This window comes from Anolis carolinensis, chromosome 6 (assembly GCF_035594765.1).
Source record: "Anolis carolinensis isolate JA03-04 chromosome 6, rAnoCar3.1.pri, whole genome shotgun sequence".
NCBI lineage: Eukaryota > Metazoa > Chordata > Lepidosauria > Squamata > Dactyloidae > Anolis > Anolis carolinensis.
Window position 1 is genome coordinate 18,348,132 of NC_085846.1, and position 18,693 is coordinate 18,366,824.

The 18,693-nt window shown below is 40.4% G+C and overlaps 1 protein-coding gene across 3 annotated transcripts; it reads left to right on the forward strand.

Annotated features, from left to right (window-relative positions):
- Positions 1 to 2,082: 2,082 nt before the first annotated feature.
- Positions 2,083 to 16,985, forward strand: lat (linker for activation of T cells). 3 transcript variants are annotated; one of them, XM_008117515.3, is made up of 13 exons: positions 2,083 to 2,369; positions 8,019 to 8,233; positions 8,380 to 8,407; positions 9,139 to 9,191; positions 11,298 to 11,340; positions 12,543 to 12,604; positions 13,279 to 13,305; positions 13,500 to 13,557; positions 14,758 to 14,816; positions 15,422 to 15,475; positions 15,856 to 15,909; positions 16,457 to 16,540; positions 16,735 to 16,985. In XM_008117515.3, exons 2-12 carry the CDS (start codon positions 8,125 to 8,127, stop codon positions 16,537 to 16,539), a joined length of 630 nt encoding a protein of 209 aa, XP_008115722.1. In that variant the 5' UTR covers positions 2,083 to 2,369; positions 8,019 to 8,124; the 3' UTR covers position 16,540; positions 16,735 to 16,985. The 3 variants fall into 3 exon arrangements, with proteins under 3 accessions (XP_008115722.1, XP_008115721.1, XP_008115723.1); XM_008117514.3 differs by having other exon boundaries at positions 2,084 to 2,369; positions 16,731 to 16,985; XM_008117516.3 differs by having other exon boundaries at positions 2,242 to 2,369; positions 12,546 to 12,604; positions 16,731 to 16,985.
- Positions 16,986 to 18,693: the final 1,708 nt, after the last annotated feature.

The window sequence follows — 18,693 nt, forward strand, 5'->3', positions numbered from 1 at the left end:
CTCTGGGTACTGGCAGTAAATGTTTCAAATATCTCTCCTAAGACTTGTATAGAAGTAATAAACATTTTACCTAATATACAATGGTATTTTTAATCTGGTCCTTTGGTTTCATCTGCTGCAGAAATTTATTATTTATTTATTTACATCATTTATATTCCGCCCTTCTAACCCCGAAGGGGACTCAGGGCGGATCACATTACACATATAGGCAAACATTCAATGCCTTTTAACATAGGACAAAGACAAACAACATAGCTCCGAGCGGGCCTCGAACTCATGACCTCCTGGTCAGAGTGATTGATTGCAGTTAATTGCAGCTGGTTTGCTGGTTTGCTCTCCCGTCTGCGCCACACGGAAATGTGGCCCTCAAGAAAGTCTTTTGAGTAGAATTTGGTTGTCGGGCAAAGAGACATTTCTTCCATCTCACTGGTATAAGCCCCTGTTCTTATGTCCATGCCTTGACAAGATACTTCTTTTATATGAATGGAAATCTTTGATTGTTGGTATCTATATCCTCTAAGACATAATGCTAATGCTGTCTGTGTTGGTCTTCCTAAATTGCTGTTAGTCAGCTAAAGTGAATAGAGGTGTCATTTTCTATTTACATTTTCTTGGTTTCGTTTGTACTACAAACTTAACAGAATTAGCGGATTTGACAATTGTGATAAGAATTTGAGAGTACAAAAATCAGATGTGGGGCAAAGGTGAGAGATCTATTGAGCTTGATGAATTTGACCAGTGAAGATGGCTGGGAATTTTACTGTGTTTATAACAGTACCAACAAGTATTTTCATAAATTCCATCTGAGCATTAGGATGAACCTCCTAACTGTGAGAACTGTTCAGCAGTGGAACTCTCTGCCCCAGAGTGTGGTGGGGGCTCCTTCTTTGGAGGCTTTTAAATAGAGGCTAGATGGCCATCTGTCGGGGGTGCTTTGAAAGCAATGTTCCTGCTTCTTGGCAGGGGGTTGGACTGGATGGCCCATGAGATCTCTTCCAAGTCTATGATTCTAGGAAATCTCATGGAGAAAGCAAATATGAGAGGAAGCAAAATGGTCAGATTGGTTACTCCCCTTTGCTCACGTAAGAGGGGCTGCAGTGGTGCAATGGGTTAAATACTTGTGCTGGGTGAACTGTTGACCTGAAGGTTGAAGGTTTGAATCTGTGAGATGTGGTGAGCTCCCGTCTGTCAGCCCTAGCTTCCCATGTGGGAACATGAGAGAAGCTCCCAGCAGGATGGTAAAACATCTGAGCATCCCCTGAGCAATAGCTCTGTAGACGGCCAATTCTCTCACACCAGAAGTGGCTTGTCTAAATTTGCTTCTGATACGATAAAAAAACAAAAAACGTCCGGGTCAAGACCTTGCCTGCAAATCAGTTATTTGTGCCTAGGGTCTATCATCCCAGCACATTCAGAGAATTGTCAGACTAGAATGGAACATATGACAGTTTGGAAAATGTGGAGTAGTGAGACTTATAGAAAGAGGCTCAGAGGTGCACCAAACACTATTGATGGAACTAATGTCATCCATTAACAGGTTACCTGAAGAAGCAGTAGAGCTGTGCTTCTGGTTCTTTTAAGCTTTGCAAACAATTCTACTCAAGCATCTAGTCCCCAGGATTTCTTTTAAAACTGTTCTGTAGATAAAATAATCTGAAGTAGGATTTCAAAGAGTGAGCTGTATTAATCTGTTTAAGTGGAAGAGGGGATTCGAATGTAGCAGAACCTTTGAAACCTAACCAATTCATTTGAATTGAGTTTTCATGGATTTTGATCCATTTCTTCCTCCGGTGTGCCCAAAGAAGTCGATTGAATTCCATAAAAATGTATGCTTGAAGAAATAAGTTTGAAAAGTGTTGCAAGATTCTCGCCCTCCTTGGCCCTTTTTAATTCCCCCCCCCCCTTTTCAAGTCTGTAAGATAGAAATAAACCCTTGTCTTCTTGTACTGAGGCATTTCAACCCAATCCTGACATAATGATTACTTACAGGTCCTGAGTCAATCCAAGGAGGCCTTGAGCACAAGTGTATTCATTATGTCTGACTTGGCAAAGTTCAGGACCCTCTTGGAAATGGAGAGGGATCTGGCATGGAGCAATGAAGAAAGTCAGAAACATCCTCAGAGGGCCACTTGAGGCTTGGACATTATTCACCCAGATCATGAATGCGAATAATGTTCAACATGGTGTGCCTGCACCCTGTTTCTTCTCTTTCTCCCACTTTATGTCATGGTTTAGCGCACCTGCCCTTTGACTTCCTGCTGGCGGCTGTGGTGTTTCCTTCCTGCCCAAGCAATTCAAGAGCAGCCGCCGCATCTGCCACAGCAGCAGAGACTTCCTCCAGACATGGAACTGGGAAGAGAACTCCAGATGTGAGTCTATACAGAATTGGGGAAAGCAGGGGAGACTGGGAGGAAAGAAATTGCAAGGGGTGAAGTTATGGCCTGGCAGGGTTTATCTCCATAAGTTGTCATACTTGGGTCTTTTGGGAAGAAAAGAAACTAGACCTAGAAATTGTACTCAACTGTGTGACTTGGGGGGGGGGGGTGGCCAAGGATTAGATAAGAGAAATGAATGGTAGAAGTGGCTGATGAAAAGAAAATTGTGGGGCAGCTTGAGAATATTTCTTTTAAATGCTGTTGTAATGTATATTTTTACAAATACACTTTTTGCTGCTACGCAGGCTGCTCTCCCCTTCCCTTTGGTTGCCTCCTCCACCCCTAATATTGATGCAATCTCTCTTTTTTTCCTGTGGTTATTGCTTTCTACTGCTCTCAGATTCCCCATCTCTTATACTGAGTTGAGCAAAAATGAAAGGCAGTGATCATTTTTTTTAAAAAAAATCCCAACTAATTTTTGGAAGAGAACAGAGTAAATGTGATCCGTTCATGCAATTATCCTCTTCAAAACCAAGCCTAGGTAGGTGTATACATGGCTTTTCTCCACACACTCATTTTTTTAAAAGGTTTGCTCCCGTTCTTTTTAACAAACTCCCACTTTCTGTCCTGCAACGGAACCTGTGGTTTGTGGTCAATCTGGCCGATTGCCAGGGCTCCATTCAAGCAGAGTGTATTTGTATGTGTGAAGTAAGGCATTGTATAGAAAAGCCCAAGTGGGCAATACCTATCCTTTTCTTGGTGCACACACAGAGAAACATGTACTGCTTTGTACTGAGAGGTTGCCTCAGCACCATTCCCTGCCCCCATCCCTCAAAAAACCGGGTTGTGCAAAGTTGCAGCTGCACATTCCCTCCCACGGCACCCACAACACAGAGCAAACCTCGTTTGTCGGTACCCAAATCCGGCTGTGGGTCGCTATTGCTAGCATGAGTCACTCTGCTCCCTCCTCTGTTCCCACACTCTCTTCTTTGGGGGTGATGAGGAGGGGGGCACCAAGAACCCTCCAGATAATTTTTGAGTTCTGGGCCTCAAAGTATTCAAAAGTTGTTTTTTCACTGTGTGGGAAGTGGAGTAGCAAACAATATATGGCACATTTCTGGAGGTTTCTATCTGCAAGTGTAGTAACCACTCATATATGGATCCATAACTCATTGATGAAGTTTGTACTTTGCCTGTAGAAATTCAGTCCCCAGCATCTTCTGTTACAAATATTAGACAGCAGGTCTAATTATGGGGTTTGCTATTATTATTGTCATCCTCCTCCTCATCATTGTAACCTATCTTGACATTTTCCCAGTTTAAGATTCAAACTAGCTTACAACAAAATTAAACCATATTGCTAAACAACATAATGATACAAAAATGAAAGTAAAGGTAAAAGTTTCCCCTTGACATTAAGTCTAGTCGAGTCTGACTCTGGGGGGTGGTACTCATCCCCATTTCTAAGCCGAAAAGCCGGCGTTGTGCGTAGACACCTCCAAGGTCATGTGGCTGATGTGACTGCATGGAATGCCATTACCTTCCTACCGAAGCGGTACTTATTGATCTACTCACATTTGCATGTTTTCGAACTGCTAGGTTGGCAGAAGCTGGGGCTAACAACAGGAGCTTATCCCATCCACGGATTTGAACCACTGGCCTTTCCATCTGCAAGTCCTGCAGCTTAGCAGTTTAACCTGCTGCACCCCCGCAGCCCCATCTACTGCGCCATCGCAGCCCCATCAAAAGTGAAAATGTGATTTAAAAAATTACATCGAATTAAAACTTAGACCATTAAACAAGTAGGCACATAAGAGCACAACAATTAGCAAGCACTGGCATGTTATTTTGGTGGATCAGACCTTATATAATCAATCTTTAATGCCTGGCTAAATAGAAAAGGCTTTTCCTGTCTTTGAAAAGACAGTAGGAAGGGCGCCACTGCAGTTTCTCTTGGAAGAGGGTTCCAGAGCCTAGGACCAACCAATGAGAAGGATGTTTCCCATGTTCTCACCTGTGAGGTTGATGGGACAAAGAGAAGGGCTTCCCTTCTCAGATTTTGAAGTTGGTAAGGGAAAATACTGTCAGTTAAATAACCTACACCTCAATAAGCTGCCATATAAGATTTACTTGATCAAAACCACTGCTTGCAAATGCGCTGGCAGTCATTGAAGCTGTTGCAGTAAGAGAGTTATGCATTCGCTGTAGCTATCCCAGTTACCAATCTGGCTGCAGCTCTTTGGGCCAGCAAAAGTTTCCAAACACTCTTCAGAAAGTTAGAATAATCCAACTGGGACAATAGGCATGTGTCAGCATGGCCAAATCTGACCTCAAGGAACGGGTGAAGCTGGTATCCAAGCTTTAACTGTGCAAATGCATTTCTAGCCTCTGCGGAAACCTGAGCATCCAGGCTCCAAGTTGAATCTGCTGCACACCCAAGCTGCGGACCTGTGCTTTCAGAAGGACTGCAACCTCATTCAGCACGGGCTGAATCTCCATTCCCTGATTTGTTTTTCAATTGACCAGGAGCAACTCCACCTTGTATGAATTAAGTTTCAACGTGTTCACCATCATCCAGTCCATACTGATGACAGAGCTAAAACAATTTCCTTGGCATGTGGTCCAAAGGAGTAATAGAGTTGGGTCAGATCCACATACCGGTGACACCAAACCCCAAAACTCTGGACAACCTCTCCCAGCATTTTCATGTATATGTTAAATAACATAGAGGATAAAACAGAGCTCCGAGTGATCCTGCAGACCAATGGACAAGGAGTTGAGCAAAAGTCCCCCAGATCTACTTTCTGGGTTATTATTATTATTATTATTATTATTATTATTATTATTATTATTATTTATTCCTATCCCGCTTTTCTCCCATGGGTGGAACTCAAAGTGGGCTCACCCTGTAGGAAGAAACAGATCCACTATAAAGCAGTGTCCCTAAGTCCCATTTCAGCAAGTTGACCCAGAAAGATATCATGGTTGATGGCATCAAAAACTGCAAAGAGGTCCAATAGAACCTGTGGCTCTTCTTTAAATAAAATCTGCTTTTTTGCAGCTGTAGAATGCTTAATAGGCGGATGCTCTTGTGTTTGCTGAAGTTTGTGAAGGAATAAATTTTACATCTGCTAATTTGGGAGTTTATCAACTTGTGAATCTGTCTTATGCTAATTGCAACAGCAGACATTATATGGTGTCAGATATTGGTGTGGATTCTTCATTATTGCAATTTGAAATGTGTATGTTTTATAACTGAAGACATGGGTCTATTCTGGCCTTCACTTATCTTGTTTTACAAGGTAATTTGGCTGAGAACTAGAGGTGTTAAAAGCAAGCATTTCAATTATATCTCACCGGACTTGAAAAGAGATGGCAGATACATATTCTAACATTGTTTGTGGGAGGAAGGAATTTCTTTAAACTCCTTTAAATAATACTTTTATTTTCCTTGAGGGATATCCAAGAGATGTCGTAGGAGTTCTAGAAAAAGTAATTTTTCAAAGATTTTGCTTCTGGAACTACGAACAGAGTCCAGGAGCCACTGCTGAACAATTTGTTGCTAAGCTTAAATTGAAAGCTGCTATTTATGGATTTGGTATTGCAAGTAATGACATGGTGAGACATAAAATTGTGCTCAGCATGAAAAGGGAGAAAGACTTTTGAAACAATCTTGAGAAGGCTGTTGAAATATATTGTGTCGATAAGATGACGAGCTCAGATCCGGACCACGGTAATGCAAGGAGTTAGATGAGCTACAGAAGGTGTATAAAGATAATAAAGGAATTTTAATTCAACCTCTTGGAGCCAAAGTGATACAGCCTTAGCACAGTGGATAAAAGATAATAAGTGACCTTATTGTGGTACAGTTCATAAACCTTGAAAATGCCCAGCATTTGGAAAGACTAGCAACAAGAGTGGCAAAAAAATAATAATAACATTATGACAGATTATGTAGAGTATAATTGCTAAATCCTGAAAGTTGTACGGTTCAACATATCAATGATAGTAATTTATGGAATTTACTGATAGAAAAGTTGGCTAAGGAGGTGAATGGTGCAACTATAAGTAAAAGTGCTGGACGATGTGGTGATATACTATATAAGGGTATTCAGTTCATGTATAAATTCATGTGTAGGTCATCCTCATGTATAAGTCAAGGGTGGGTTTTGGACCGACATTATGGATTTTGATGTGACCCATGGATAACTCAAGGGTTATTCTACAGACAGAAAAGCACTAGCATTGCTTCAGGGGAACCAGTCACCACTGGCTGTGATTGCCATTTCCCTATCCAGGCATTCAAAAAAGGACAAAAGCAGTACCATCATGAAGTAAGTAGATGAGTCGGTACATCTTTTTGCTTCTCTCCAGATGCACAAGGCTTTTATCTTTTGCCAATCTATTCAGAGAAGATTATACTTTTTGCACAAATTAAGTACATAATTTACATTGATATCCACATGATGTCAAGCCATGTTTTTACAATAGTTTTAAAACTAAATTTTCTAGACTTATACATGAGAATATGGGGTAAGTTTAAATTTTAGGTCCTACAGACTAATCTATCCCCATTTTCTCCATGCCAAACATTTATTTTGCCAGTCAGCTCAATGGCAATTTGACTAAAATATTTTGAATTCCATGCAAAAGTCTTTAATAATAATTTTGTTGAAGGTTTGTTGAATGGGTTCATGTGGGTATTCCACATTTTTATTTCTCTCTCTCTCTCATTACTTTGCCAGCCTAACTGCACTCACGTTTGTGATCTTTCTGGATAATCTAGGCAGTTCAGACCACTTTGTGATCCTTCAGTAATTTATATCAGTAATTATTATTGTTTCTATTGATCTGCTCTTCTACAGATCTGCAGCTGCAAGGTAGTATTGCATGCACTCAAAGGCTTACTCAACAGCATGGAGAATACATTGAGATCTTAGTGCCACCCAAAGCAAAAATGACTTCTAGCCTAGTATGCCTCCGTAATCAGATAATTCAACACCTTGAATAGCTCTTACATTAGTGAAAGATTAAGCATGTACGCGAGGTCTTAACATCTTAAGAGAGCCTTGCTTGAAGCTATGCAATTGTCTAGAGAACATTTCCAGCACTTTGAGAGTTCATCCATTCCTTTCCGCCACAAATTAAGGCTTTACAAATGAATCCAACCGGGAAAAACCAAAGGCTTTTGGTGTAATTTGTCATCAAGTCCACTTTGATGTTTGGCAACCCTACAAATGAGAGACTTTAAAGATCCCTGATCATCAACAGTCTTGCTCACGTCTTGAAACTCAGTGAGATGGCTTCCTTTGTTTCTGAGTGTAACCTTAAAAGTGTATCACTCGGTAGATTTATTGGATATTTGTGGGGCTATATGTTTTTGGTTACAACTTCTGTTGTTTCAGTCATTATCCATACTATCTGGGGCTGATTGGAGTTGAAATCCTAACCACCTGGAAGACATTGGATCAGAGAGACATTGACCATTTAAACAATAACTTCCTGATCTTCTTATTCACTTTTCCATTTTGATGTGAAAATCCAAATTCTGCCAAAATTCTAGTTGCAGTAAAAGGTGAGGATGAAGGTGAAGATGGAGAAATGTTTGATGCACTGAATGTAGACTTTGGCTGTTTTCCACAGGGCTCTTGATGTGTTGCACAATTAGCCTACTCAATGCTGTTTTTCACGCTGGACTGCATACCTTCTCCACTTCCATCGTACCTCTACTGTCCCCCTTGCTGGTGGCATGGATGTCTTCCCTACGGGTGACCTCTTCTGGATGTTGATACTGACTGTCCCAGTTCTGGTGGTTCTCCTTGTGCTTTGTATTGATTGCCGGGACACTGAATTAGACAGTTAAGTCTTTTCTACCCTCTTTCCATTCCAGCACCCACCCTGAACATTACTATTCCTAAGGAGGCGGGTCTGATTTCTCAGGTCATCCTGGGGAATGTACAAACATCTTCTAATCTCATTGGTATGTATATTTTTCTTTCAACAGCACCGCCAATTGGTGATTATGAAGACAAGTGAGTCCATGTCTTGTCTAACTTAATTTGGCACAAAGTACGGATGGGTTGGGCAGAAAAGAAGTTTGTGTCTGCTTCTAAAATGTTCTCTTTTGCGACTCTAGTGGTTGAACAATTGGAGTACAGTTCTTAAAAGCACCCACCCATGTGTGATTCTGGGAGGTGTTGAAAAAAAGCAACACTGCCAAGTTTAAATCCAAGATAGATGAAGGTCAGCAGACTGGGAAGAATGATAGAGACAATGCCTGACCAGATGAACCGCTAGTTTGGTGGTCTCTATCTAAGGCTGTTTCACGTGTTGGACAGTTTTCCAGATTATCTGGTCTTCCTTGAATTACATGTGGGAATGTTCCAACATGCTTGGAGAGGCAGTAATCTGATTTGTGTCTTGGTATAAGCCAGAATTATAATACCATTCTGATACTACTCCCAAAATTCTGGAATGGAAAAAGAGATTCTGAAGTGAAGTTGGCTGGTGGAGTTTTTAGGAGGTGTTTAACAGGGGTTCGGGATGCCTTGTTCCCCACTCCAGTAATTTTGGAGGACTGCATTTCCAACCAAAAAACATCAAATTTCACCCCCAAATTGACCCAAATATTGTCAGGGGTGGGTAGAGATTGACCATAAATGGACTGCACTTTTCCTACTTCTGATTTAAGAGTTGACCAAATCTATCAATAATGCCTGTTTTACTTCCCAGGTCTTGCACTCATTTGTTCTTATTCCCACAGGCCCCCGACTACTTTCCGTCCTCAGACATTCAGGGTGGTGAGGCGTCCTCCCTGTGAGTAGCTCTCAGCTCTTCCTGTTTCAAAACTGACCTTACTTCTCCTGTCTGCTTCCTGTTCCTCCCCACTGTCAAATACTGGGAACTGATATGGCTGCGAGTCAGTCCATCCCATGAACTGGTAGCCCTGTGGCCAAGATTATTACATCTCTGACCCTCATTCTTTCCTAATATTATGCAGCCTTAAGGTTCCAGCCTTCAGATAACACGCAATTGAAAGTTCAAACCATATCCTCCCATATCCAAATGTATTCTCTAGGAGAAAAATCCAACCTTGAAGGATCAATATGTGCTTTCCTTTCCTCCACACCATGCTAAAGATGAATGTCAGTAACATAGCATATACTGTAACATAGTGATTCCAGTGGCTCATCTTCCAGGTGTTTTGGACTCTAACTCCCCAAACCTTCAGCCTTATGTGAGATTTTATTAGTAGTAGTCCTTCATCAGGGGGGAGAAATTCCTACCACACAGACACAAACCAGGGAAGAAGCTGAGAGTTCTTCTCCCTTGTTGATGTCTTCAGTATGTGGACTTTAATTCTGCTTGTTAAATACAAAAAAGCATATTGTATTTTGGTCAATGATTCTAGGAGCTAGAAGTCCCAAATGCTTGGAAGACGTGGTTCTGGGAACATGCTGAATTACAGCATCAGCTATAGCAAATGCACTTTTAAATATGGGCATGAGTCAAGATACGGTTGCCACCGAAACGTGTGGCAATCTTTCCTTGAATCACCACCTTAGGCGTTCACTCACTACAGGCAGTTGCAAACACCGGCTTATCGTATATCACAGCCACTCCTTGGGCACCATGCAGTTATAGTATTATGATTATAATCTAACTGCCATGACTATTTTTTTTATGAAGTCCTGTGCTGTGTAGTTTTGTGACGCACCAGGACTCTCTAAATATCTAAATATCCTTCCCTAAACTACATTTCACATAATTCTATAGGCAGCTAAAGTGGAATCAAATGCTATAACTCTACAACAACTCAAGCTCATTACTGGATCAGTTTTGATTATTCCCTCCGTTTAGGGCTGTATATCTAAAACAGGAGTAGGAACTGTGAATTTTCCAGATGTTTTTGGATTACAACTCTGAACAGCTCTAGCCAATACAGCCAGTCAGTGCTGGGAATTGCAGTTCAGCAACATCTCAAGAGGTTCATGATCTTTCACCACTGTTCTAGGCTCTTTGACTACATCTTCGTAATTGGTGGCAGTAAACAGATCTAAGCTTTGGTATAATTAATAGCAGATGTAAAGGTATTGAGAGAGCCAACATGTTGGCATAAATGTTGAACAACAATACTGGAAACCAGGGTTCGATTTCTCACCTGGCCATGGTAACCTGTTGGGTGATATTGGGCGAATGATAGCCAATGTTTTTATCAAAGAACACAGTCTCCACTCACATAGTTTCTCTCTTCTCCCAACAATCCCCTCTGCCTTTCGCAGAAGTCAGTCCCTATCGAAAAATCTCTTCCTGTCTTCACCACATCAGTCCAACAGCACTTCCTTCTTCTCACATTCTCAGCCAATCATCGCCCATATGCAGAATCCTTCTCCATCATGCTTTCTGTATCTCTCACTCAGTCTTCTTACACATGCACCGTAACTTTCCTCTTATTGATGTGTGCCTTTAAGTCATTTTTGATATATCACACAGTGTTCTTGGAAAGATTGCATTTGCCTTCCTCTGAAGGACTTCCTTAGGGCTAAAGGACTGGGAAAATATTTTCTCTAAACGAGGAATGAAAAACATACAGACTACAAGATAATATTGGACTATAAATCCCACAGTTTCCCACTATTGCTTGCACTGACAAAGAGCAGATGAGAGTTGTAATCCAACAGCAACTTGAAGGCTACATGTTTCCCACTCCTACCCTCAACTTTTCCCAGCTTAATTCCTAGATTAATTCCCATAAAGTCAGCCCTGGCAGGACTTTCCGCTTCTAATCTATTACTTAAACGTAATGTAAAGTTGGCTAGGAACAATTAGTCCTGTTCCTGCTGTTGGCCATGGAGGAGAGCAAGATGCAGGGATTTTGCCCTGTTCTATTCATGACGGTTCTCTTCCCTTTCGATTTTCCAGCTCCACCTTGGTCTGCAATCCAGTCCCAACCAGACTTGAGAAGGTGAGAAAATGTCGAACATCAGTCCTTCCCACAACTCTGTATGATCTGTATGATCACATAAGTGCATATATCCTTTGGCTGAGCTTTATCTCCCACTGTCTCTGTTTTGTCTACGCAAGAAAGCAAATCTTTTCTGTGTACAGACAGTACCTAGATTACAGACAAGATAGGCTCTGTAGGTTTGTTCTTAAGCTGAATTTGCTTGTAAATGGGAACAAGTACATTTTTAAGTGTAACTCCTGCCAAATATGTATGTATGTATGTATGTTTTGGATAGCATAGGGAAGTGTTGCCACTCCAGTGGTGTTTGTTTTGTTGTTTGTGCCTCTACTCAGAAGATTTTACCTTGTTTTTTTGTGCCTGTGACAACGGGATTTTGAAAAAATTAGCTTGTTGTGGAAACAAGAATTTTTCTTGGTGATAAAGCTTCAGCTGAGACCCTTTGTCCCATGATAACTACTGCATAACCTATTGGAAAATAACTGCACCCAGTCCCTGGGCACATATCCTTTTGGCAAATGTTGAATCTCCATAAATATATGGAGGCCACCTTTTGAAAACCACTAATAATAAAAAGCATGACCTTGTTAGATGCCAACTCTCTGAACAAGTGATATTCACAAGCATTAATGTAATGCCACACAGGTAACTGAAGAATTATGTCTTTAAACTGCCAAGGATAAAGACATGCCACTACAAAAATATATTTGGTTAGCAGAGGATGGTTGTTTCTTTGCAATTGAAGTTGCCTAAAAGTTATACGCTCCCTTTAAACCTCTTAGTTTAAAATACGTACTCAGAGATTTTTTTTAAAAATGTTCTTTGAAAAATAAATAACATACCTTGTTTACTCATAAACGTGTTAATTCACCATACAGGCACATTTCTTATTAAAGTTCAGTTGTAGATGGGATGTAGCTTCTCTGTGTTAAGAACACAGGATATCATTCTTAATAGTCCATAGTCTTTAGTATAGTTGTACTCACAGAAGTCCATAATCATACTGTATCCATTGAAATCCTAAAGCATACTTCTCTATTGAAGTCCAAACAGCAACCTGCTTTCATTGAAGACCAAATACATAGTGAATAGTCCAAAAATGTAACTTTTCCTAATTCTGTCCCCATCTATGCCTTGCTGCAAAGTTATTTGGGCCTTTTCACACAAGTACTAATCCACATTTTCTCCTCCATTGCTCATAGCAGATGCCCTCCATATAGTTTCTCCAATCAATCAACTACGCTCAAAGACGAAGTGGATAATGGTGAGTTGTGTGAAACCAACAAAGCAGGAGGAGGAGTGTGAAATCGTAGGCTAAAGAGAAGTATGATCTTCATGTTGTTGTTCAGCCTCAAGTATCACTAGTACTGGCCAAGATAGGGCTCTAATCACACACACACAAAAATCACAATTATAGAAAAAATTACTGAGAGGTGTGGCAGTTATTGTGTCCATACCAGTATGCTTCTGTCTGTTTCAACAATGAGAAAACAGACCAGTATGATAAATTCCATAGTAACAATTGAAAAATGAAAGCAAAAGTTAATCAAAATTTGAACAGCCGTAAATAAATACCTCCTATTGCAGGCATGGGCAAACTCTGGCCCTCCAGGTATTTTGGGCTTCAACTCTCAGAAATCCCAGCCAGTTTACCAGCTGTTAGGAATCGTGAGAGTTTAAGCCCAAAACACCTGGCGGGCCAAAGTTTGCCCATGCCTGTTCTATTTGAATAGGGAAAAAAAAGAGAAAGTGGCCCTATTGTGGTTCCTTAATATAGAAAATCTGTAAATAACCCATTGGAGGAACTGAACTACAAATGAGGGAGCCACCAGCAGGAATTGGAGCCATTTGATAAACTTGGAGAAACTTGGCGGGTTTAATCGCTCACCTTCTTTTCTCTCCCTGATCCCACTTTTTCATCTGTTTATTTCTTTTCAGAAAGTATGCCCAGTTATGAAAATGAAGGTGAGTTGCAACCCGAGATTTGCCCTATTCTTCCTCTATTAAAATGCATCTTGGTTCACTTGTGGAAGCCTCAGCTATAATGTACTCTTGGGTTGATCTTGATGAGTAGTTATATGTTCGGAGTTTAATATAGGGCTGTTGCAACTTGAGCGGCTCCAAAAGTGTGAGCATATTTTCCATCTCTGTGCTTCTAGAACCACCTTTCATCCCTTTCATCCCTGATGATGAAGAAAACGATGGCCCCGGGTACATGTAAGTATTGGGAATCAGGGTTAAACTTATTTTGGTCAATATAATCCAGACATTTCTAACAAGGATTTTTCAGATGTTGGCTTGAATACAACTCCCGTTGACTTCTGCCATCATGGTTCACAGTCATGGGTGGTAGTAGCTGTAGAGAAGTGGTCCCAACCTTTGGGCCTCCAGGTGTTTTGGACTTCAACTCCCACAATTCCTAACAGCTGGTAAGATGGCTGGGATTTTTGAGAGTTGAAGCCCAAAACACCTGGGTGCCCAAAGGTTGGGAAGCACTGCTATAGACAGACACCATCTAGGGACCTCTGACATAATGGATTATGGTAGGAGATGCATTAATACAAATTTGATGTTTTCTATCAGTGTAGGGATGCATCTAAATGACACAATTGCAGCACTTTTGATGTCACTTCCTGCTATGGCTTTATCCTATGAACTCTTGGGATCATAGTTTTCCCAATGCACTTTGAATTCTCCCCTAGAGAAACCTGGACCTGCAGTTGAAGGACCGTACGACACATCCCAGGATGCTATGGGGCGTCACCTTTATAGTGGAAGTGATCCCGAAACTGCTATAATGCTTGTCCTTATGCCATATCATAAGAAGCAAAACTGCTGGCAGAAACATTGATATAGCATGGTGTTGTAGTTTGAATGTTTGAAACTGAGGTTTGATGCTCACTTGGCTATAGAAACTCAGTGGGATATTTTGTGCAAGTCTCACTCTAAAAGAAATACACTGAACAAATCATGCCAAGAAACCCCTGTGGTAGGTTTGCCTTAAGGTTGGAAATACCTTGAAAGAACACAGCAAAAACGACAAGGCATTGACAGTGTTTTGCCTTGAATGGCAACATTCAGAACCCCACAAGTGGCATTTCCATGATACAACACTTTATGAAACCTGTCCCCGCTGGTTTGCTTTTAATTACTTTGATTTTATCTGCTTGGATTTTAATGTATTATCCATTATTTTATTTTGTGTATCGTTGAAATGTTTTAAGTTTTTGTCAAATATGTTGTGTCGTTGTTTCAGGCTTGTCCCTGTTGTGAGTCGCCCCGAGTCCCTTCAGGGAGATGGGGCGGGATATAAAAATAAAGATGATGATGATGATGATGATTATTATTATTATTGATCTGTTGCCAAGCTTCGAATGCGTCTCTAAACCATTCTTCCTTATTTTCCAACCTCACCAGCTTGGTGCTTCCTGATGTTCCAATTACAAATCAGAGAAATGAGGATCACGCTTCCTCAGGTAGGTCCCTCAACCCTGATACCTTAAAAACTTCTTTGTCTGCTTCTCCTAATTTAACAATGAGCCCTGCCCTTACCAGGGATGACAAATGCAGTCACACAGGAGATAGATTATTCCTACCTCTTTCCCACTGTTTAAAAAGTCAACTAGAACACCCAAAAAGAAAAGTTTGTCCTTTATAATAAGAGACAACATCTAACCCTGTACAAATGTCCTCTATTTGAGGATTGGAAATCCCTTATATATAGACCCAACGCGGTGCCACCAAAACCTGTATTTTGGCATGTGGGTGCTCATTAAAGCAGAAATTTGTGCATCATGGAATTTAGGAATGTGGACAATATATTAATTTTACAGAGAAATGCAGGCTAGATGAACTGATATCAATATTTTCATTTGCTATTTTGACAGAACATAAACGTTTAAATAGCTACTTCCATCGTGCATGTCTTGTATTGTTGTTTTGTCTATTCCTTATTGCTATTTTGTCAACCTGACAATACTCACCCAACATAAAAATCTTATTACAAAAACATAGTTGAAATCAGAAATTTGTCTTCTTGTATTGAGTATATCAGCCCTTTTGTACCTATTTTTTCATGTAGATTCCATTATGGATCAGTACGAGAATATGCCAGAATCTCAGCGGCATTCCGTTGGTAAGTGGAAAGGTAGTGGATGAATGTGGCTAGTGTAGTTGGCCAAAAGGGCAGAAGATGCTGAGATGTTTCAATAAGGAGGAGCCCTTTGATTGTCTGAGTAGAGGGCTATATAGCACAATACAGAATAGACGGCTGCCCTTCATGGTAGTTCTTTCCTTGGAAAAAGCAAGGGATGGGGGTAATAAAACTCGTTTGTCAAAATCTTGACTTGGAAATTTGCTATCAGTGAGGACTAGCATGAGTCCAAACTTCTGCAGTGAGCCAATTTGGGGAAAATTGCTGTATGTCGTTCTGATGCTTTTGGATGGAGTAGGGAAATGGGCATTTTTGCTGTAACTTGGTGTTAATGCAATTCATTCATCTTATCTTTGCTATAGGTGAATACGTCAATATACTAGAACCAGAGGCAACCATCCTAGAACCTTGTTTCCGTGAGTAATGATAGCCTACAATCCAAACTGGAAAGAAAGTATTTCCTTTCAACCAAACAGCGGTTCCTCCACATTTACTGGGGTTATGGGCAGAGGAACCACACGAAAGTGGGAAAGAGGCAAATTTTAAAAGTTTTTTAAAACTCTTGTTTATGAATATCTAGATCCTCTAGCTCAGGCATGGGAAAACTTCGGCCCTCCAGGTGTTTTGGATTTCAACTCCCACAATTCCTAGCAGCCAGTAGGCTGCTAGGATTTGTGGGAGTTGAAGTCCAAAACACCTGGAGGGCTGAAGTTTGCCCATGCCTGCAGTCTAGCTCAACTCTGTGATCAATTTCCATTGGAAGCTGATCTTGGAGTTATAAAGGAAGACTTACAGAATCCTAGAGAAAATATATCAATACAAATCTATAAATAATCAAATCTGCAAAACTTAAAACATGCAAATATGGAGGGGAGGTATACTTCGATTTTCCTATTATAACATCATTTTTTTCTGGCTAAATGTCTTACTATTGCAACCTCATTATAATCACCCATTTTCCAGCGGTTGGTGCCAGCGATTGCACTAGTGATCAAGAAAGTGACGATGACATCCCAGATTATGAGAATGTCTGTCCTGGATTTTAAGGTATCTTGACTTTGGAATAGGTGTAGGCTTGCAATTTGTGACAAATGACAACCATGCAATCCATGTGTGTTAATGTTAACAATGATCTTTGACGCATTTTCCAGCATTATAAGAATGCCTCTGAACATGTATACAATTATAATAACATGCCTACTTTTATTTTCTTCCTTTCTTAACGGATTGTTTCAAGACAGTTTTCCTCAATGGCTCCGATCATCTGTGTGAAGTATGGATCACTAATGACCCTGCTGGCCTGAAGATACCTTCTCCCCAGTCCCCCAGATGTGACCATAACTTATTGCTCTCCTTCGCACTTTGGCTGGACACATCCTGAGAATTTTCTATGAACCTTGTTGGCAAGATTAAGACTTCAGCAGTCATCTCCTTCTCCTTTTTTCTTCTGGAGTTGTTTGATATTCTTAGTGAAATAAACAACATCAACAAACCAAGAATCTTATCATCATTCCACTTGAGGCAAAGCCAATGCACAATTGTGGAGAAGATGGGAAGACCTAGGTTGATATAGGAAGAGTCCACAGGATCTGCTGAAATGAATAGTTGCAACATAATGGGGTGTGTTGCAATATGTAGCTCAACACATCTGGAAAGTGACAAATAGGGAAAAGCTGCTGTAAATGATCAGCATACTCTTGAATATTGCAGGACATGCTAGAAAACCTTTTACATTATGTTTGTGGGTTCTCACAGGCATCTGGTTAGCTGTTGTAGGAAGAGATGGTGGATTATATAGATCTGGGGTAAGATCCAACCTGTCCACAGAGGAACTAGCAATCTACCATAAAGAGGACATGTATACCTTTAAAATACATTTCTCATTTAAGTATGCCTGCAAGCCATTGAGTTCATACTGGGGTCAGAATAAGTGTGTTCCCTACTAACACATGTTTCCTCATCTGCCTGTTTGATGTAGCTGAAGATAGACACGTTTGTGGTAGTGAAACACATCCTTCTTTACATACGTTCTGTCTTCCACCTCTGAGTACTCCTTGCCTACAAAACCAGTATATCCCACAGCCAGTCAATGAACCTGGAGATATGGACTGGGGAGGGGGATACCATCTTGTCATTTATCTTGGTTGCAGAATGTGCTCCTATTTGCTTTTTTCTTCACTCAGATTCTAGGGTTTCGTAGCAGATACTAGGTAGAAATGCACAGGAATAAAAAAAAAATCCACACAGACCACACAAAGTGGGGAAGGAGGAGGAGGACTAATTAAAATTCTGAAAAAATACTATTTAAGGAAGGAGCTTTAATTTCATGGTGGGCAAGGAGAGACACTATGTTGAAAGATATCATGTATAGGTTGCCATTCAGTCTTTAAAACCTTCCTTCTGTCACAGAGCACTGAAACAATAAATGATAAAAAGAGGAAAGTATGCTTAGACTTTTGTCACATCTCCAAGATTTATGGATATATAGATATAATAATAATAATAATAATAATAATAATAATAATAATAATTATTATTATTATTATTATTATAATTTATTTTTTATTATTATATATAGATACTAGCTGTGCCCGGCCACGCGTTGCTGTGGCGAAGTCTAGTGGTATGGGAAATAAAGTATCGAGGAATTGGTGGTAGTTAAGGTAAAGGGTATAGGTTATCTCCTGACATTAAGTCCACTTGTGTCCGACTGCACACTGAAGTGGATTATATGGCAATGTGGAGTCAAGATAATCCAGTTCAAAGCGGATAATATATTATAAATGGGTTATATAACTGTGTGGAAGGGCCTTGAGTCTACACTGCCATATAATCCAGTGCAAATTAGATAATCTGTGGAAGAAGCCTAAGTGAGGCCTAAATCTGCCTGTCCCCTCAGCTGAGTTGGTTGCTAGGAGACCAAGTGGGCAGAGATTAGTCCTCTAACTGGCAGCAATTGGATAAAAACAATTATTCCTTCCCCTCTAATTAGGACTTTTATTTTTCTTTTCTTTTTGTTGTATCAACCTTGAGGCATGGATGATGGGTTGTGTTGTCAAATTTCGAGGTTGGGGGGCCTGTAGTTTTGTTGTTTTGTTGGTCGCCGTGATGCCATCAGTCTTTTATATATATAGATACAAATACAGGTATCAGAAAATCTGGAAAAAAATCCAGTATCCAAATCAGGCTCAGTATTTTGG

Bases quoted from the DNA above. Each gene is read 5' to 3' on its own strand.
- lat (XM_008117515.3), top strand. From the start codon at position 8,125: ATGGATGTCTTCCCTACGGGTGACCTCTTCTGGATGTTGATACTGACT. The intron at 12,605-13,278 runs GTGAGTTGTGTG...ATTTCTTTTCAG, and splicing joins CAAAGACGAAGTGGATAATG to AAAGTATGCCCAGTTATGAA. The intron at 13,306-13,499 runs GTGAGTTGCAAC...CTGTGCTTCTAG, and splicing joins GCCCAGTTATGAAAATGAAG to AACCACCTTTCATCCCTTTC.